The sequence below is a fragment of the Myotis nattereri genome (assembly GCF_964212035.1).
Source record: "Myotis nattereri genome assembly, chromosome: 18".
NCBI lineage: Eukaryota > Metazoa > Chordata > Mammalia > Chiroptera > Vespertilionidae > Myotis > Myotis nattereri.
This window is the reverse complement of record NC_138093.1, coordinates 22,726,335-22,743,191: the sequence shown is the minus strand read 5'-3', so window position 1 is coordinate 22,743,191 and position 16,857 is coordinate 22,726,335. Positions and strand designations below refer to the sequence as shown.

Sequence of the window (16,857 nt, the reverse complement as noted above, 5' to 3'; positions counted from 1 at the left end):
TCAACCTGTGGGTCGCGACCCCTTTGGGGGTCGAATGACCCTTTCACAGGGGTCACCTAAGACCATCGGAAAACACATATATAATTACATATTGTTTTTGTGATGAATCACTATGCTTTAATTATGTTCAATTTGTAACAATGAAAATACATCCTGCATATCAGATATTTACATGATGATTCATAACAGTAGCAAAATTACAGTTATGAAGTAGCAACGAAAATAATTTTATGGTTGGGGGTCACCACAACATGAGGAACTGTATTAAAGGGTCGCGGCATTAGGAAGGTTGAGAACCACTGTCTTAGAGGGTCAAAGCCTTGATTTCCTCATCTGGAAAATGGGTGTAATGGTGCTGATACACATAAATGGGTCTAGTCTCACCCCTCCGTCCACTGGGACATGTGAAAGGCTCTGTGCGCTGTGAAGCGCCGTGACACACGGGGGGTTGTTACTTGGGGGCCGACAAGTGTCCCGTCTCCTAACTCTGGTCCAGGACTCCAAAGTGCCCCCACTCATCCTCCCTCCGCACGTGACTCCGGCCTTGGAGGTGGCCCTTCCTTACCTGCGAGGCGAGCATTGACCTTGTTGTGGCTGGACCACAGCCAGAGAACAGCGCTGTCCCGACTGCCCACCCGGTGCATGGAGGCAGCAGCCATCTTCTCAAAGTGGCCAGCACAGTCTCGACAGCCGAAGAAGAAGCGGACGTAGCCCCGAATGGCCTGGAGGACCTCCTGGGCCTTGGCTGTGGGGAGAGGAGACACCATTCACAGGGGCCCTTCAGACTGCGTGCCCCTGCCAGCCCCACCCCCTTCCCTCCACCGGCCCACATGGCCGCCTCTGCACGGGGACCCCACACCCTGGCCCATCCCATGAGGCGCCTAGGGTCTCCTTGCCTACTGGTCTCCACCTCCCAAGGGTCACTTTAGCGCTGACTCCATCTCCTCCCAAACTCCTAACCCCCCGTGTCTCACCTCTGCCACTGACGCAGGCCCTGTCACTTATTAAAGTCCCAACTTGTCTGCAAGACACTCAGGCTCCTTGAGAAGTGACTAGAGAGGGAGGCAGGGCCAGAGCGCCCACCCCTCAACCCCTCTGCCCGCTCCCCCCCGCCGCCCCTGTGGCCCAACTGCTTTAGGCTTCCTGTTCCGACTTGCTCCCCGTTGCACCTCATCCCTTGGGCTGAGGACCAGGAGTCCATCCTGATCTGCCTGCACACCCCCTAATGTGTCTCCACCTCCCGTCCCCCGACCCCATTCCCTCCTACGGGCCCTCAGGACTGGCATCAGCACAGGCTTGATGATTCCCCCCACCTTCCTGCTCTGACACTGGGCTCCTCCCTGAAGATACCAATCCCCCCCGCCCCACTTCCCCTCCATATACCTGAGGGCTGGAGGCAGGGAAGTGGCCTCAGGCTGTTCCTTCCTGCTGCAAAACCCCCAGCCCTTCAAAAGGCATCTAGTCTCACCGCTCCATCCACTGGGTCCTCAGCACGTTGACCCCCTCGGCCAGGCCATTGTTCCTGGCAGCTTCAGCGCCCACACCCAGCCATGCCTCGCCGCGCTCCTCCTCCTGCATCCACCCCAGTCGCCCACCACCCTCAACCTGCGCTGCAGCAGCTTCACCTCCTCCGCCTGCCTGTCTCCGGACCTCCTCCCTTCTCACCTCCTTTAAGATTTTACTCCTGCCAATATTTTACTTTGTTATTGCATCATTACCTTCTCCCTTAATATGACATCATTCCAACTTCAGTAACGAAATCCCTTCTCTGACCCGTTACGCCCCAGTGACTCCCCCCATTATCTCCAATTTTTTCCCTGCTCTTGGTCTTCTCCAGCTCAATCCAACCAGGCTTTTCTCGCCACTAAACCACAGACAACTCCTGCCAGAAAGGTCCCCAGCCCAGCCGCACAGGGCACCCACTCGGCTGACTATGTCTCCTTGAATCGCTCTATTGGGGACAACCTCTTGAAACCTCAGGGGCTGCTCCTTCGTCTCCTTTGCTGGCCCTGCTCGGCGAGCCCAGGCCCAGATGCTGCAGAGCCCAGCGCTCAGGTCTCTGCCCTCTTCTCTGCCCACCCCCCATGGGCTCACACAGTCCTCGGCTTTAACTGTCCCCTGTTTGCTAATGACCACGAGATGTGCATCTGCATCCTGGACGACTCCCCAGAACTCCAGACTCAACTGTCTACCTCTCCATTCAGATGTCTCATGGGCACTTCCCTGCCCCTCCCTCCCTGTCCACTCCCCATTTCCCACCCCCGCCTCGAGTCTTCCCATTTCTCGGCTCATAGGACCATCATCTGCCATATGTTTAAGTCCAACAACTCTGGGGTCCGCTCTGAGTCCTAGATCATGCATATGCTTCACCCAATTCATCGCCGAGTCCCATCAGCTCCACCTCCAAAATATCCCCAAGTCCGACCCACTTCCTCCACGTGCACACCTCCAGCTCTGGTCTGGGCCTCTCCTGGACTAACCAGAGCCATAGCTTCGGAATCGGCTGCCCTGCCGCCACCTCCCCGACTGCAGCCCAGCCTCCACCCGGGAATCCTTCTCATGCACTGATCATTCGCATCGTGCCCTGCTTACACTTGCCAAGGGTTCTCGAAATGCTAAACCGATCCAAACCCCCGCGCCCACCTCCTCTCCTGCCTCTCCCTGCAGGCTGTACCACACTGGCCTCCCTCTGGCCTGCCTGCATGCCAGACTTGTGCTCTGCACCCTAGTATTCCGCCGGTGTGACAGGCTGACTAAAACCCCTCCTCTGCTGAAGTCCTAACTCCCGCCCTAACCCCGTGGCTATATCTGGACACAGGGTCTTTAAAGAGGTGATTACATTAAATGAGATCATTAGGGCGTGTCCTGACTGATGTCCTCGTAAGAGAGGAAACCTGGACACAGCCACACACACTGTGAAGACACAGGGAGGGGATGGCCACCTGCAAACCCAGAAGAGGCCTCAGCAGAAACCGACCCTGCCAACACCTTCACCTTGGACTTCCAGCCTCCAGAATTGTGAGCAAACAACTTCTGTTGGTTAAGCGCCTCCCACCCCCGCCCCGCCCCGTGTGTGGCACTTGGTCATGGCGGCCTAGCAAACCAATTCGGTCTAGAAGGCTCTCTTCCCAGGTGTCTCACAGCTGCTTCCTGCCCCCATGCAGGTCTCAGCCCAGGTCATCTCCCCAGAACAGCCTCCCCCAGGCCCCTCTAAACACAGCAGCCCCTCCCCTGGGCCCTCTCACACCCCACTTGGCTCTGTCCTCTTCACAGCACTCATCGTCATAACGGAATGGTCTATTGTGCGTTTACTGTTGTTTCCTGCCACTGGAATACTGTCCCCTTGGGACAGGGACTTCCACCTCGTACCGCTGTGCCCACCGCTGTGGCAGGGCCTGGCATGTGGGAGACATTCCGTAAACACTGGCTGAACAGTGATGGCTGGCTGTCCCTATACCCGGCAGCTCCCCTAGTTCCCTCTGTCTCTGTTGGGGATGGGATGCTCTTCCTTCCTAGCTCAACTCCTGATCTTCTGTAAAACACAATATCAATGGAGCCACTGGAAAACGGAGTTGGAGCTGCCATCCCAGAGGAGCTGCCGTGCTCGTCTTAGGCCTCAAATCTCTGGAATGGGCTTAAAACAACATTATGTCTCAAGGAACTGCTTGCAAATATGACAAAAAAACAACAACAACAACAAAAAAAAAACAAAGCAAAGATATAACTACTGTGCAGACTGGAAACTAAAAACCTTCTTTAGAATTAGCATCTCTATGTTGGCTGATCTGCACCAACAGAAATGCCTCCTTCACGGATGTAACTGTCCCCCCTCCCGTCCTCATAAATGACCCTGATCAGCACGCACTTGGGGTTCTACCCGAATCAGTGCTTCCCAAATAGGTCTTCTTTTCATCCTTTTTAAAAATCTCAAATAAGTGCTTGTTGCCTCTCCCTTTGGCCTGTTATTTTTAGGTTAACACAACTCACCCGCTTACCCTTCCCAACAGGGGGAGCACCTCCTTTCTCTCTGAACATCCTTCTCCCCGCCCTTGGCTCCTGGCCCTGGCCCACTAAACCTCCCACCTGTCCCACCGTCCACCCAGAGCAGGGACTGTCTCTTTTCCACCTCCGCCTCCTCCAGGCTGAGCCAGGGCCTGACATAACCCTGGTCCCCGGTAAACATGGACTGGACTTGGCCACCCTTTTGGTCGCTAGGCGGAGGGGTGAGGCAGGTGGGCCGGAGCGCAGCTGCAGCTGCAAAGTTTGCGGAGGGATCAGGACGGGAGGGGCGAGGTGTCCCCCAGCTTCCCCTAGAAAACGATTTTTCAGCGGGAAGCAATAAAACTGTTCAAAGCACATGGTATCAGCCATGTAAACTGTGAAATAGATACAGTTCTTTTCTTTATAGGAGTATAGAAGATGGAACTCGTTTTTCATGAAGACTGAAAACGAAGCAAGCTTATGGCTCCCAGGAAGCCAGGGAGAGCCTGAGGCCTGAGTTTGTGGGGCACCATCCCAGAGCAGGGGCAGGACTGGGTGGCTCCTCCAGGTCCCCCACATGGTCCCATGCTGGTTGTGTCAGAATCCCCTAAAGAGGGGCCTGCAGCGGGGAGCCAGTGGAGGCAGGACAGGGCCAGGCTGACCTGGGGGTGCACAGGCCCCGGACTCACCTGTTTCTTGAGAGCGATCGACATTGTGCCGCGTTGCCTGCACGGTCAGGAAGTGGAAGAGGACCCACAGGGAGCAGGGAAAGCCCCGAAAATGTGGCTCGCTCCCCTGGCAGCCGACCCAGTTCACCTTCTTGGCAATCACAACGCCCTAAGGGACACAGACCAACGTGAGTGCACACACGGAGAAGAGAAAGGATGGAGATGGGAAGGGAAGCTTCCAGGAGACCGGAAGGTCTGCTCACAGCCCTAAGACGAATGAGCTCCCTCTCTCAGGCCACCACCTCGAGTGGCATTTCCCTTCCTCTGGCCACACCCCCCAAAGGAGCATCAGAGCTGAAAGGCTGTGACGTAGATCAAGTCACATGCTTATTCTAGTTTCAACTTCTCCATCTGTAAAACGAGGGGCTGTCCAGCTTTGACATCCTCCAAGTCTGTATGGCTCTGCCCTCTGCTGGCTGCCCTGGCCCACCTTCACACCCAGCGGTGTGAGCGGCCTGGAAGCCACGCTGAGCCAGCAGCCCCGGGTGCTTGGAGGCCACAGGGGGCAGCTGTTAAAAATAGTCACAACTGGTGTCTCCCAATCGCTTTTAAATCCCAACCCAACCACATATGGGCTTAGACGAGTGACTTCGCCTCAGTTTCTTCATCTGCTAAATGGGGACAATACCCACCTTCAATTAATGTTGGGGGATTAAGATATGCATGTAAAGAGCTCGACAGTAACTTACTAATGATCAATGGAAAGACCCAACCAAGATCACTGATTCCTTCCTGAATGCAAATAGTAGAGGTCAGAGGTCTGCGTTACCCTTCCACTCCCACAGTCACAGAGATGGGAGAGGATCTTCCACTGCTGCCCCGACTCACCTCCTTCCTGTTTTCCAGGGCAGTCTGAAAGAAACCGTAGGGAATTTTCTTCCTCTGCTGCTTCTGGAGCCAGTCGTTGACGGAGTGCAGGAAGTTCTGGACCAAGGGCTGGCCGGGGAAATACTAGGGGAGAAACAAGTGCAAGATGGAGGTGAGACACCATCCCCCAGGGCCCCCAGCCCCGGGGTGGGGGGCAAAGTGGGCCAAGGTGGGAAAACATTCTGCCTGAGACACAGATGTACTCCTCACCACCCTGGCTCTGGGCACCTGGTGAGGGGAGGAGGAAGGGTGGGGGAGGAGACAGCTGGAAGTGGGGCTGCGCTCTGAAGGCCTCCTCCTCCCGAGGCTGGGGCTCCTGTGTGGACCCCTGACCGCACGCCGCCACGGGGGAGAGGGCTGCTGGGACCCTAGGGACCTTCCACAGGGCAGCTGACTGGCTGACTGACCGACCGGCTGGGCGAGGCTGGCAAACAGCCTTTCATCTGTATTCCACGCTGCCAGTGGGGCCAAGGCCGCCCACGGGCTCATAGCCAAGATCCCAATCTTGATGGCAACTCCCAGTAGTCTCTGAGGAACACGAAAAGCTGCTCTGACAAAAAGTCAGCTCAAATCTGATTAGTATCAGCACTTTAAAGCCACAGGGACCCCAGGGAGGAGGACAGATATGTGTGTGCGTGCGAGTGCATGTGCACAAGTGCACGGGGGCCGGGGCAGGAGTGAGGGGCACCGCTGAGCAGGTCAGGAGGACAACAGCAAGAAGCCGCAGAGGACGATTCGAGCAAAGGGGACCATGTGAGAGAGGAAAGGTTCTGGAGATCGGAACGGTCACTAAACAGAAAAACCTGCCAAATGACCAGTCTTCTGGGAAAACCATTCCCTAATCTTATCAGCCCTCCTGGTCAGGACACGTCCCCGAGGGAGAACCAGGAAGAATCCTGGGCTCGGACACGCTTTCTCTCGCTCAGCTCACACAAGCTCTGGCTCTCGGCACAGATTTACAGCTTCAAGTCAGCATCCCTCCCTGACCTTCGCCCGACATCCGGACTTGGAACCTTCCGCCCGCTAAGGCCAGAGTGTCAGGAGGAAGGATGAATTAAGGGGCTCTGGGCGACAGGGAGGCACCCTCTCTGCTGAGAGCAGGGGAACCCTGGTGACCACACGCCACCCAGTGGCCAGTCCTGCCAGACACTCCTGTGAGAGAGCAGGGAGCGCCCTAGCTCAGGCGGGCAGGGGCAGGGGCGATGAGAGGGCCTCCCACCAGGCACAGCGGGGCGGAGGCAGAGGGAGCTCTGCGGCCCCCATGCTCTCGGTGCCCCATGCACGTGGGGGGTGAGGGCTTGGGTTGGATGACATGTGGGTGCAAGTCTCAGCTCGGCCGCCCACTGGCTGGAGGGCCTGGGACAAGGTGCTTTCCTCCCTGGGCCTTCCTCCCCTCCCTGAGATGGGATCCCCACCCTGTGGTTTGCTATGAGAATTACAAACGAGCTAATACACAAAGAGCACTTCGCAGAGTCGGGCACCCTGTCCGAGCGGCACCCTGTCCGAGCTCACGAAATGGTAGCTGCTGCTATTGTCACTGCGCAGGACGAAGCTGCCCACATGAGGGCAGGGCCGAAATAGTCCGCAGTCACCAGGATGTGGGCCTGCACAGCTGGGCTCCCCTCTGTGCTGAGGCCAGCCCTGTCCTCTCTGAGCCCTGGCTTCGGGCAGGGAGTGGGGGTCCTTCATTCCCAGCTCCTGCTGAGGGCAGGGGCTCAGCCGGTGCCATCGAGAGGGTGCTGTTTAAGCCTCTGCCTGGCTCCAGCATTTCCTGGGACCCATTCTTCCCCTCTGACTGCAAACAGTCCCCCTGGGGCCAAACAAGACATGGTTTCCCTGGCTGTTCCTTTGTGGAGGACCAGGCTGGGGTGAGGGGTGCTCTTCTCTTTCTGAGCGACGCCTGCGAAGCACCCTGGGTGTCAGGTGGGCAGCACACAGAGCCACCCAGGACGTTCTGCCTCTGACTCTCTGGGCCAGCCACCCCAGGCCTCAGCGACTTGGGGACCCAGCAGCTCACAGGGCCTCGGAGGAAAGGCCTCTATTATCAGAATGGGCTGGACAGGGCTCCGCGTGGGGGGACCTCAGGCAGATCCAAGGGTTGTCTTGCCTGGGATGGTAACAGCACTGTGATGAGCGCTGGTGACCTCAGGGGCCCTCCGTGTCATCACACATGGGTGTGACTAAGCCCAGTAAGGGGAAGGCCAGGCCGGCCAGGTGGGCAGAGGGACCAGACTGGCAGGCAGTTCGCGAGGAGAGGAGCAGTCACTCCCAGAGGTGACAGCCCTGGCTGCCCGCAGACCTGCCCCCAGAAGCTCAGACCTGGCGCCCAGAGCTGAGGGTGCTGAGTCAGTGGTCAGGCTCTGAAGGGGACCGGAGCTCGGATCTGACTCAGCAGCCCTCAGCGGCCAGAGCCAGGGGTTGAAGTAGGACACGTGGCGGATACAGAACCAGAGAGGACACAGGGAGGGAGCAGCAGGCAGGTGCAGAGGGAAGAGGCAGCCCACATCCCACCTGCAGAGGAGCCAGGAGCATGGCAGGAGAAGGCACAGGCTCTGGAGCCCGACTGCTCAGTTCACATCCCCGTCACACCTCCTCCTGCGGGGAGGTGGAGGCCTCGGGCAAGGCTCCTGAGCACCCTGGGCCCTTCACTGGGGCGATACTCTCCACCCTGCAGCCAGGAGAGGAGGGGGATTAAATGCCTGGCACACATCAGGTCCTCCGTTTGTAGCAGCCACATTTCAGGGCGTGGCCTCGTGGGCAGGAAGGAGGAAGGCCGGGCTCAGGCTTGGCACCTGGGCCTGGCTCTGCTCAGGGTCTGGGAGGGCACAGGCGATTCAGAGGCTCATTTCCTCACTGCGGCGCCCACGGGTCCCACTTCCCAGGGACCACAGCAGGCAGTGAGAGGCCGCTGGGAAATCCCCGGACATCTGGCCCGTCCCACCCACGCCCCTGCCCCTGCCCCTGCCCCTGCACAGGGCTGTCCCTGGCAGTGCGGGCTGACGGGCATGGCTGAGGCTGCAGGGCCTAGAACAGCCGTGGGGTCAGAGGTCCAGCCAGACCATGTGTTCCCGAGGGAGGGGCCGGGCTGCGTGCGCACTGGCCCTCAGGGAGCTGCACAGACGTCGGCAGGGCCCGCTCACCTGCGCCAGGACTGCCACAAACTTTTTCAGGGCCACCAGGCGCTGCCCCTCCAGGAGGGAAAACTTGCCCACTTCCACCCGCAGGATGTAGTGCAGTGCGGATTCCAGGTCAGCCATGTAGATCTTGGAGCTGAGGACGCAGAGGGGGCAGAGAGAGAAAGGGGTGTTAGCCACGGGGCAGACGGGGAGGAGGCCCAGGGCTAAAGGGAGAGACCAGGAAGGCCGCCACTGATGGTCCCAAGTCCTGTAAGCTGGCTCTGGCCTCTGCCAGTAACCGTGGCCTTGGGTGTTTTATTTAATGTCTGTGAGCCTCAATTCCTCATCTGTACGATGGGATAATAAACTGCTCACAGGTAGGCAGCTGAGGGGATGAAATAAAAACACAAATACGTGTCCCCAGCAGGTCCTGGCATGGAGCAGGGGCTCCCCTCTGCGGCCCAGGGCCAGCCCTCCCATGACTCACGAAAGGTGTCTCACCCAGGCCACTCGAGGAAGGTTGAGTTTTATTCTCAGCCTGAACAAAGACCCCGAGGGACAGACAGACAGTCCCACACAATGTGGCTCTGAAAGGGGTGGGCACAGGGGGCGGGCAGGGCTCCATTCACATCTCCTGGCTGACCCAGCCGGGGGAGGCCTCAGGCTCCAAGCTGGCTGCTCTACCCTGGGGCCCAGACACTCACTGGGGTCTGGGCTCAGGGCACTGATGGGCAGAGCTCCTCGAGTGTTGGCTGCTTCTCCAGCCGCCTCCTGAGACCCGAGTCCTGGCCTCAGTTCTACAGGGAGCTACCTCTGGGAGCTGGGCCACCTCACTCTACTCCCTGGGCCTCAGGGTCACCCTACCCCCTAGGGTTGTTAAGGAGCCAACAAGGTCAGCTCATGGGGGCGGGGGGGTGGGAGGGGGCACTGTGACCACCTGCACTTGACTCTCGTGGAAAGTCTCCTGTCTGCTCCACGTGGTGTCCCTGGCCTCAGTTTACCGCTCCAGCCTTCTGTCCTGCCTGAGGAGTGGCCCCATGACTGAGGGAGAATGCGTGGCAGGTGTCCGGCACAGAGCTTGGCACATGAGGCCAGTGAGCGTCACCTAGGACCGTCCCAATGCTCTGAATCATCATCGTGTCAATGGTCATAACGACCATTCCAACCTGTTAGTGTCTCTTTCCTTTTCCCGATTTACTAAAATCCTCTCCGTTGGCACTTTCCACCCTTGAAGTCCCCAAGGCTGGGGTGCCAATTCCTTCTGCAAGTCAGATGGCCTTTCCCCCGTTCTCTCACGCAGCCCCCTTCCTAATGCGCTTGGTTTGCCTCTGGGTGTTGGCACAAGAGGTTGACAGCCTTGTCCCTCTGCCCAAAAAGCAGGAATTCTACCACAAGAGTGGAGTCTCGGCACCTCAGAGAGAAGAGTAGCTTTCTCCTGCTTACAACTGTGCGCAAAGACACAGGCCACCTCCACGTGCAGTGAGCTTCCTGCCGGGCCGTGTGGCTCAGGTGGCTGGGCGTCATCTGTGCACCGAAATGTTGCGGGTTTGATTCTCGGTTGCAGGCTTAATCCTCGGTGGGAGGGCGTGCAAGAGGCAGCCAATCAATTTCTCTCTCACACTGATGTTTCTCTCCCTCTCCCTCTCCCTTCCTCTCTTTCTAAAAGTCAATTAAAAAAAAATTTTTTTTAAGTAGTGAGCTCCCGACACCAGAACATTCAAGTGAAGTTGGTGCCTTCCTAGAAGGAAGCTGGGGAGGGGCTGTGTGGGCTGCACTCCATCTGCCGGTACATCTGTATCGCACGGCCTCGCACGCAGCAGCCTCTCAAAACAACTTGCTGCCCTGACCGGTTTGGCTCAGTGGATAGGGCGTCGGCCTGCGGACTCAAGGGTCCCGGGTTCGATTCCGGTCAAGGGCATGTACCTTGGTTGCGGGCACATCCCCAGTAAGGAGTGTGCAGGAGGCAGCTGATCGATGTTTCTCTCTCATCGATGTTTCTAACTCTCTATCCTTCTCCCTTCCTCTCTGTGGAAAATCAATAAAATATATTTTTAAAAACAACACAAAAAACGACTTGCTGAAGAAACACTGCCTGGGTGGGGGGTGGTTTGGAGGGCACGGATAATCTTTCCAAACCGATCCTACCTGTTTTTAAAGAGCTAAGCTTCAGGAGTGTGGGTTTGGGAAGTATTCACTCCATCGCAGGATACAAGGAAAGGCTGCTCACACACCCGGGCTCTCCTGGGAGCCCCAAAGGCCACGGGGTCGGGGCCAGGACGGCATGTGCTCATCCCATGACAAGGAACGGGGTGTGGTACGAAGGGCCTGTGAGCAGAGGGAAGGCTGGGTGGGGGAGGGGGAGGAAAACGGAGTGGCCTTACCGGTCTGCAACTTTCCACGCGGTGGGAGCGACCGTATTCGCCGTGACTGGCGGAGCCGTGGTCTGGGCAGCCTCCCGGGTGGCCCCAGCGAACCTCTGCAGGTAAGCGGTATAGAAGGACCTGGATTCCATAAGCCTGGAGGGGAGAGCGCCACAGAGGAGAGGCGGTGAGTACAGACACACAGAACCCAGGGCCAACTCACGGCAGGAGCGGAGGCAGGGGCTCATGGGACAGAATGTGGACCAGGAAATAGCTGAACGTGGTTCGGTCTCAGCCACAGTGAGGTCAAAGCCGGGCACCCAGGCCTCACTTTCACCTTCCTATTCACTGTTCACGCTGACGACAAATCCTATGTGCACACGCAGCTCGCCTGCCCTGAGAGGCGGTGGGCCGAGCACCTCGGGCCAGTGGTCCTGCCCAGGGACAGGACGACACCTTCCCGAGACCAAAGGTGCAAAGTGGCGCTGACCGCAAGGAAGCTGCCGCTCACACACTTGCTCTGAGGAGCCAGAGGGGACACCGCTCCCCAAGGAAGTCACGGAAGTTTCAGAGGTGATTTTTAAAAGAGAGCAACAACAGATAAACCAGGAACATGCTCAAATCCTTTTGATTTGTTTCTCTCTCCTGATAGAGAGGGGCTCACAGGGGAGGCGGTGTCCCCTGGCCCGGGCCCGGGAGGGCAGCCGAGAGGACAGTGGCAGTGTGAGGGGACCCCAGGGGAGCTGGCATCGGGAAGCATCGCTTTCCACTCTGCTGACCTGGCCCGATGTTTATCAATGAGCAGATGGCTCGGAAGCAGCGTCGTCACAAACAATTTTCCCCTCCACCAGTTCCCAGTGAGGAAACAATGCCCTCCCCACCCCCCCACCCCCACCCCCGGTACGGGAGCTTTCTGGGCCTGCACAGAAAAGGCGTCCCTCCTGTCCGCCCCCACCCCCCCATCAGAGCGCTCTGACACCCTCTGGCCCAGGCTGCCTGGTGATCGGGCCAGCGGGGCAAGTGGCCGCCCTGCCCAGCCTCAGTGCAGGGTGGCACTAATGGCCCAGAGGGACAGCTCACTGGGCACCCCCAGTGAGCCTTGATCTCCCGGCCCTCAAGCTCCTGCTGGCAGGGCCAGGCCGACATCAATCATCTGCCCAGGGAGGGCACGAGGCACCATCTGGCGCCATTTAACGGGCCATTCAGCAGCAGCAGCCTGACAGGGGCTGAGGGTGGCCTGATTGTTTTCTCTTGGCATTTTGGAACTGGCTATTGTCTGGCTCCTAATGAACTTTTCTGCAATTAGGAAACCAAAGGGAAGGAGGGTCAGGCATACTTGAGTGCCTGCCAAGCCTGCAGCCTGCCAACGCGTCTGTCTGGACAGAGGCGGGAGGACAGGGGCAGGGCTGCGGTGGGGACGGTGCCGAAGCACCACGCGGCCCGATGCCTGGGCCGGGGTCTGAGGCAGCCTTCTGGGCCCGACACAGTCCCATCCCACAGGCAGACGTCGGCTTCTCCTGCAGAGGGTGCTCCTGGCCTGGCCACGGGCTCCTCGGAAGGTTCCCAGGGGAAGAACTGTCAGCCCCTGAGAAAGGCTGGCAGGCTCTCCGAGCAGGAAGGATGGGCACAGGGAGGGAGGAGTCTGGGAGGAAAGACCACACTCACACAGGAACCCGGGAGGCAGAGCCATTCCGAAACAGCAGGTAGCAAGACGGGAAGTCGGTGACGCCAAACTTGCTCACCACGTCGCCCTCCGTGTTGAGGACCCTGCGCACCGCAATGCCTTCGCGCTGGGACAGGTCCAGAATCACCTGCAGAGACAGCCAGGCAGCTGGGGCCACGCCACGGGGCAGAGGGAGCCCTGACGCGCACCTGGGTGGCAGCGCCATCCACCCTACACCTTTCAAATGACAGACTATTGTGATGAGCGAGAGTCTCTGGCCACCAACCAAATGCACCCCAGAGGTAACAAGAGCCAAACACAGCCCAAGGGAGGGGCCCAGAACCTCGCGGGCCACACATCCTGAATCTCCCAGGGCAGCCCCAATTTAACATCATTTTCTTCCCAGTGAAAGCAATTCGTAAAAGGCAAAACAGAACGTGGGCTCATTTTACGCTTATTTTCATAAGGTTTTCTAGCTATATTCCAAGTCAGAAAAACATACCGAGTCAGTCACGATGGTTTATTTTTAGAAAGAAACAGGAAGGGGAACAAGGATATTAGCTAACATCTATTGAGCATGTGCTATGTGCTGTATATAGGCTGCTTCATTTAATCTGCAAAATAACACTCTGCAACAGGAACGATCAGCGGACCAGGCTGCCTGGATCGGAACCCTGGTCCCGCTGGCTTCAACCTCTCCCTGACTCAATTTCCTGACTTGCAGAATTATAACAACAATACCAACTTTAGGGGATTGAATAGGTTAATTTTATAAACGTGCTCATGACAATGACTAGCAAATAGTAGGTACTGTAAGCATTCATTAAAAAAAATAAATAATAAATAAACTATTGTAGATGAAGAAACGGAGGCTTAGAGGTGAACCGTGTTCCCAGGTCACACAGCCAGGGAGCGCCATCGGGCTGCAAAGCCTGGGCCCGCCCCCTCCTGCCGCTGAGACGAATCCCCATCCCTGAGCACCTCTCCATGGACAGGCTGCAGGGGCCCTGTTCCTGGTTACTCTGGGGACTTGGGGGAGAGGGAGAAGAGCTGATCCCGATGAACATTTATCCATCACTTGCATCGACAGGCAGGACCCCCGGCCTGGATGGGAGCCCGGGAGGGTCAGGCATGTCTCCACACAGCTCCCCGTGCTTCCCTTCTCAGGGCGAAGGGCCTGGAGACAACGCAGAGCTCTCAGCTGAGCTTGATGAGTGTCAGGAGGAAAGCCACTCACAGCCAACAGCGGTGCTGACCTGTGCCCCACCCCCTCCCCCATCTCCTCCGTCCCCGGGCGCTGCCCTGGCACCTCTCCCATGCACTGGCCCATCCCACCTTTGCGTCTGGAGGACCCGCACGTGGTCTAGTCCACGAGCCGGTGGCGGGAAGGACAGCTCTCTGCATTAGGCCAGGGGACTGGATCTTCACCCGCACCCACTCCGTGCCAGCCACGCATCCAGCCCTTTTCCTAAACTGCCTCAGTTGACTTTCCCAACAATCCTCTGAAGAAAGGCAATTATCACTGCTTTACCGACAGGGAAATGAGGCTCAGAACAGTTGAGCAACTTGATCACGACGTATCATGTACGTGATGGAGTGGAACTGCAAACCTGCCTGGTTCTGTAACTGCCTCCCCTGTGAGGGACCCCACCTCCTCATGGACTGTGTGATCTCTGATGTTATCCGCCCCCCCAATATATTTCACTCCAATTCTACGGGGATGAGAGGAGGGCCAGGGTGGAGAGGACACGGGCTCTGGAGGCAGGCAGAGCCGGCTCAAAAAGCCTGTGCGGCAGTCGATGGCTGTGTGATCTTCGACATGGTACACGCTCGTCACTGTTAATCATGAAGATTAGCGGCCCTGTGTGCCAGAATCCAATCCAACGCGCAATAAACTGCAGGTCTTATCGAGGTTGGTTTTGATGAAGGAGATAAACACAGACGCAGGGCACGGGACATACAGGATGGTCAGTGACAGTGTCTTAACTTGGTATGGTGACAGAGGTAACTAGACTTACTGTGATTATTTAAAAATGTATACAAATGTCAACTCACTGTGTTGTACACCTGAAGCTAATATAATATTGCATGTCAATGACACTTCGATTAAAAAAGAAAAAGAAAAATATATACCAAGGTTTTAAAACAGAAAGACCCAGCTGCTGCACTTCCCGTTTCTCCCAGCAGGGGTCAGGCCCGTGCTGGGTTCATAAGTGAGACATGAATGAGACCCAAGAATTTGGGGGACAGCCTGCTCCTGAACTCACTGGGCTCTCCCCCCCAGGGCTACCCAGGAGTTACAAGGATCCTGAGGGCAGCTCACCTCTCTACCCAGGTAGGAGCCTTTCTTTTCAAAGATCAGGGCCAGGCACTCTTCGTCGTTTCTGGCAAAGAACCCATCGATCTCCTCCAGCCTGCAAGAGACAAGGCGGCAGTCACTCCACAGCTGGTGGGAAAGAAGCCGAAGAGCTGGTGACCCAGCGGACACGCGGCGACAAATACAGCCACACCACCTCCTCTACCCAAGGCTTCATGGAGGTCACCCCCGCCTGCGCTCCAGGGGGGTGGGGGGTACACCAAACCCTTAGTCTAAGGACGGGGCCCCTTACCTAACCCTGGCTCTTCATCTCACCCACCTGGCGGGTTTGCTTTGCCATCCTGTCTCTTTAAGAGTCAGGAGGGAGTAGGGGTGGTCTGGGGAGGAGGACGGGGAAGGGACACCTGGAGACCAGTGGTCTATGTTCTGGGTAAGGCCCAGGCGTAGTGAATACGGATTCTGTTGGTTCCCTAGGAGACTGGCGATCAGTACCCACCAGAGACGAGCCTTGGTCGGTGGCAAGTCACTACCGACGGGGGATGTGCTCCTTCCTCTCCTCGAGAGGGCATACGAAAGGAACCGAGGAACCAGAAAGTCCTCGGTACGGGAGCCCGCACACGCTGTCTAACCCAACCTCCTTATTTTATGACCAGGAAAATGAGGCCCAGGCGGGGGTGGAAATCAATAAGGTGGCAAATTCTATTATGGCCCCAAAGCGGAGAAATAAGCTACCGATTATTTTCATAACTCCAAGTTCAACCGAAAATAAATGCCACAAACAAAAACGATTTGTCTCCTAGCTCTACTTTAGAGCAGAACATCATCACACACGCCTAAGAGGCCGCAGGTGGGATGGCCGGTGAGACGGCACGGGGAGGGGGCTACATCTTCCTGTTACCCCCAACCTAGTTCCCGCCACTGGTGATGTGGTGGTGATCACCTCACAACAGAAGGCACAGCGTGCGGCCAGTGCTGCTGCCCAGCCCCGCGACAGCACAAACAGGTATGCCAGAGTGGGGGGCAGAGTGTACCCCCGTCAGCGGGTGGAAAAAGGTGCGGCTCTGGCCCCCGCCTCTCGGGCACATCCGTTTGTGCTGTCGCTGGGCAGGGCTCCAGCACTGGCCCCGTGTTACATGGGGTGTTGCCCTAACTGGCCACAGAGAGGAAGACATGTAGGTTGACAACTGCACCTACAAACCCAACGCACATGACTCCTCATTTTCCCTAAGTCCCCCTCCTCCGGGGGGCCTCGCGGACACCCTGGACCCAGCATGTAGTCTTGGTGTGGTTTGGGCCCCAGGAGGCACCCATGCCAAGCCGGGACCCTGCTCCTTACTTCTTCCGTTTCTCAATGACCGTGTCTCTATCTCTCATTTTCTCCCATCCCTCGTGGTGCATTTTCAGCACCTCATTTTCTTAGAAAAGGGGCAATCCTGGAAGCCTGCCTGGACGCAGATACAGGCCCCCAGCCCCCAGGCCTGACCCTCGGCAGTACAGGGAGCAGAGTCTCACCTCCACCACAGTCACAGCCACTGCTCAGAAAAAACAATCACCTTCGCTTTCCAGGCACCAGGAAGAACCAACCTGGGTCCCCTCCCTGCGATCCCACCGCCCTCTCGCCCCTAGGCCTGTGGTCCTGGCCCACAGGCACCGAGCCCGCCCCGTCCCCAGTACCCGGTCGGCTCCAGGGGAGGGCAGGCAGGGGGCCACGTGGCACCGTGGGTCTCCAGTGCGTCAATGAGCCTCTCCCGCAGCGTCTGCATGTCAGCGCCAGCCACTGTGAAGGAAGACGGGCACGGGAGGGGCGTGAGGAGAGCAGAGGGGA

The 16,857-nt window shown here is 57.6% G+C and overlaps 1 protein-coding gene across 2 annotated transcripts in view; it reads right to left on the bottom strand.

The window, feature by feature from the left end:
- Positions 1–16,857, bottom strand: part of QSOX1 (quiescin sulfhydryl oxidase 1) — a 37,799-nt gene that overhangs the window by 3,872 nt on the left and 17,070 nt on the right. For both annotated transcript variants that reach the window (XM_081112888.1, XM_081112889.1), the window contains exons 4-11: positions 16,707–16,809; positions 15,039–15,129; positions 12,718–12,863; positions 11,074–11,208; positions 8,717–8,846; positions 5,538–5,660; positions 4,671–4,818; positions 566–745 (exon numbers count right to left, since the gene is read on the bottom strand). In XM_081112888.1, the coding sequence (XP_080969014.1) occupies positions 566–745; positions 4,671–4,818; positions 5,538–5,660; positions 8,717–8,846; positions 11,074–11,208; positions 12,718–12,863; positions 15,039–15,129; positions 16,707–16,809 (1,056 nt within the window). The remainder of the gene's footprint in view (positions 1–565; positions 746–4,670; positions 4,819–5,537; positions 5,661–8,716; positions 8,847–11,073; positions 11,209–12,717; positions 12,864–15,038; positions 15,130–16,706; positions 16,810–16,857) is intronic.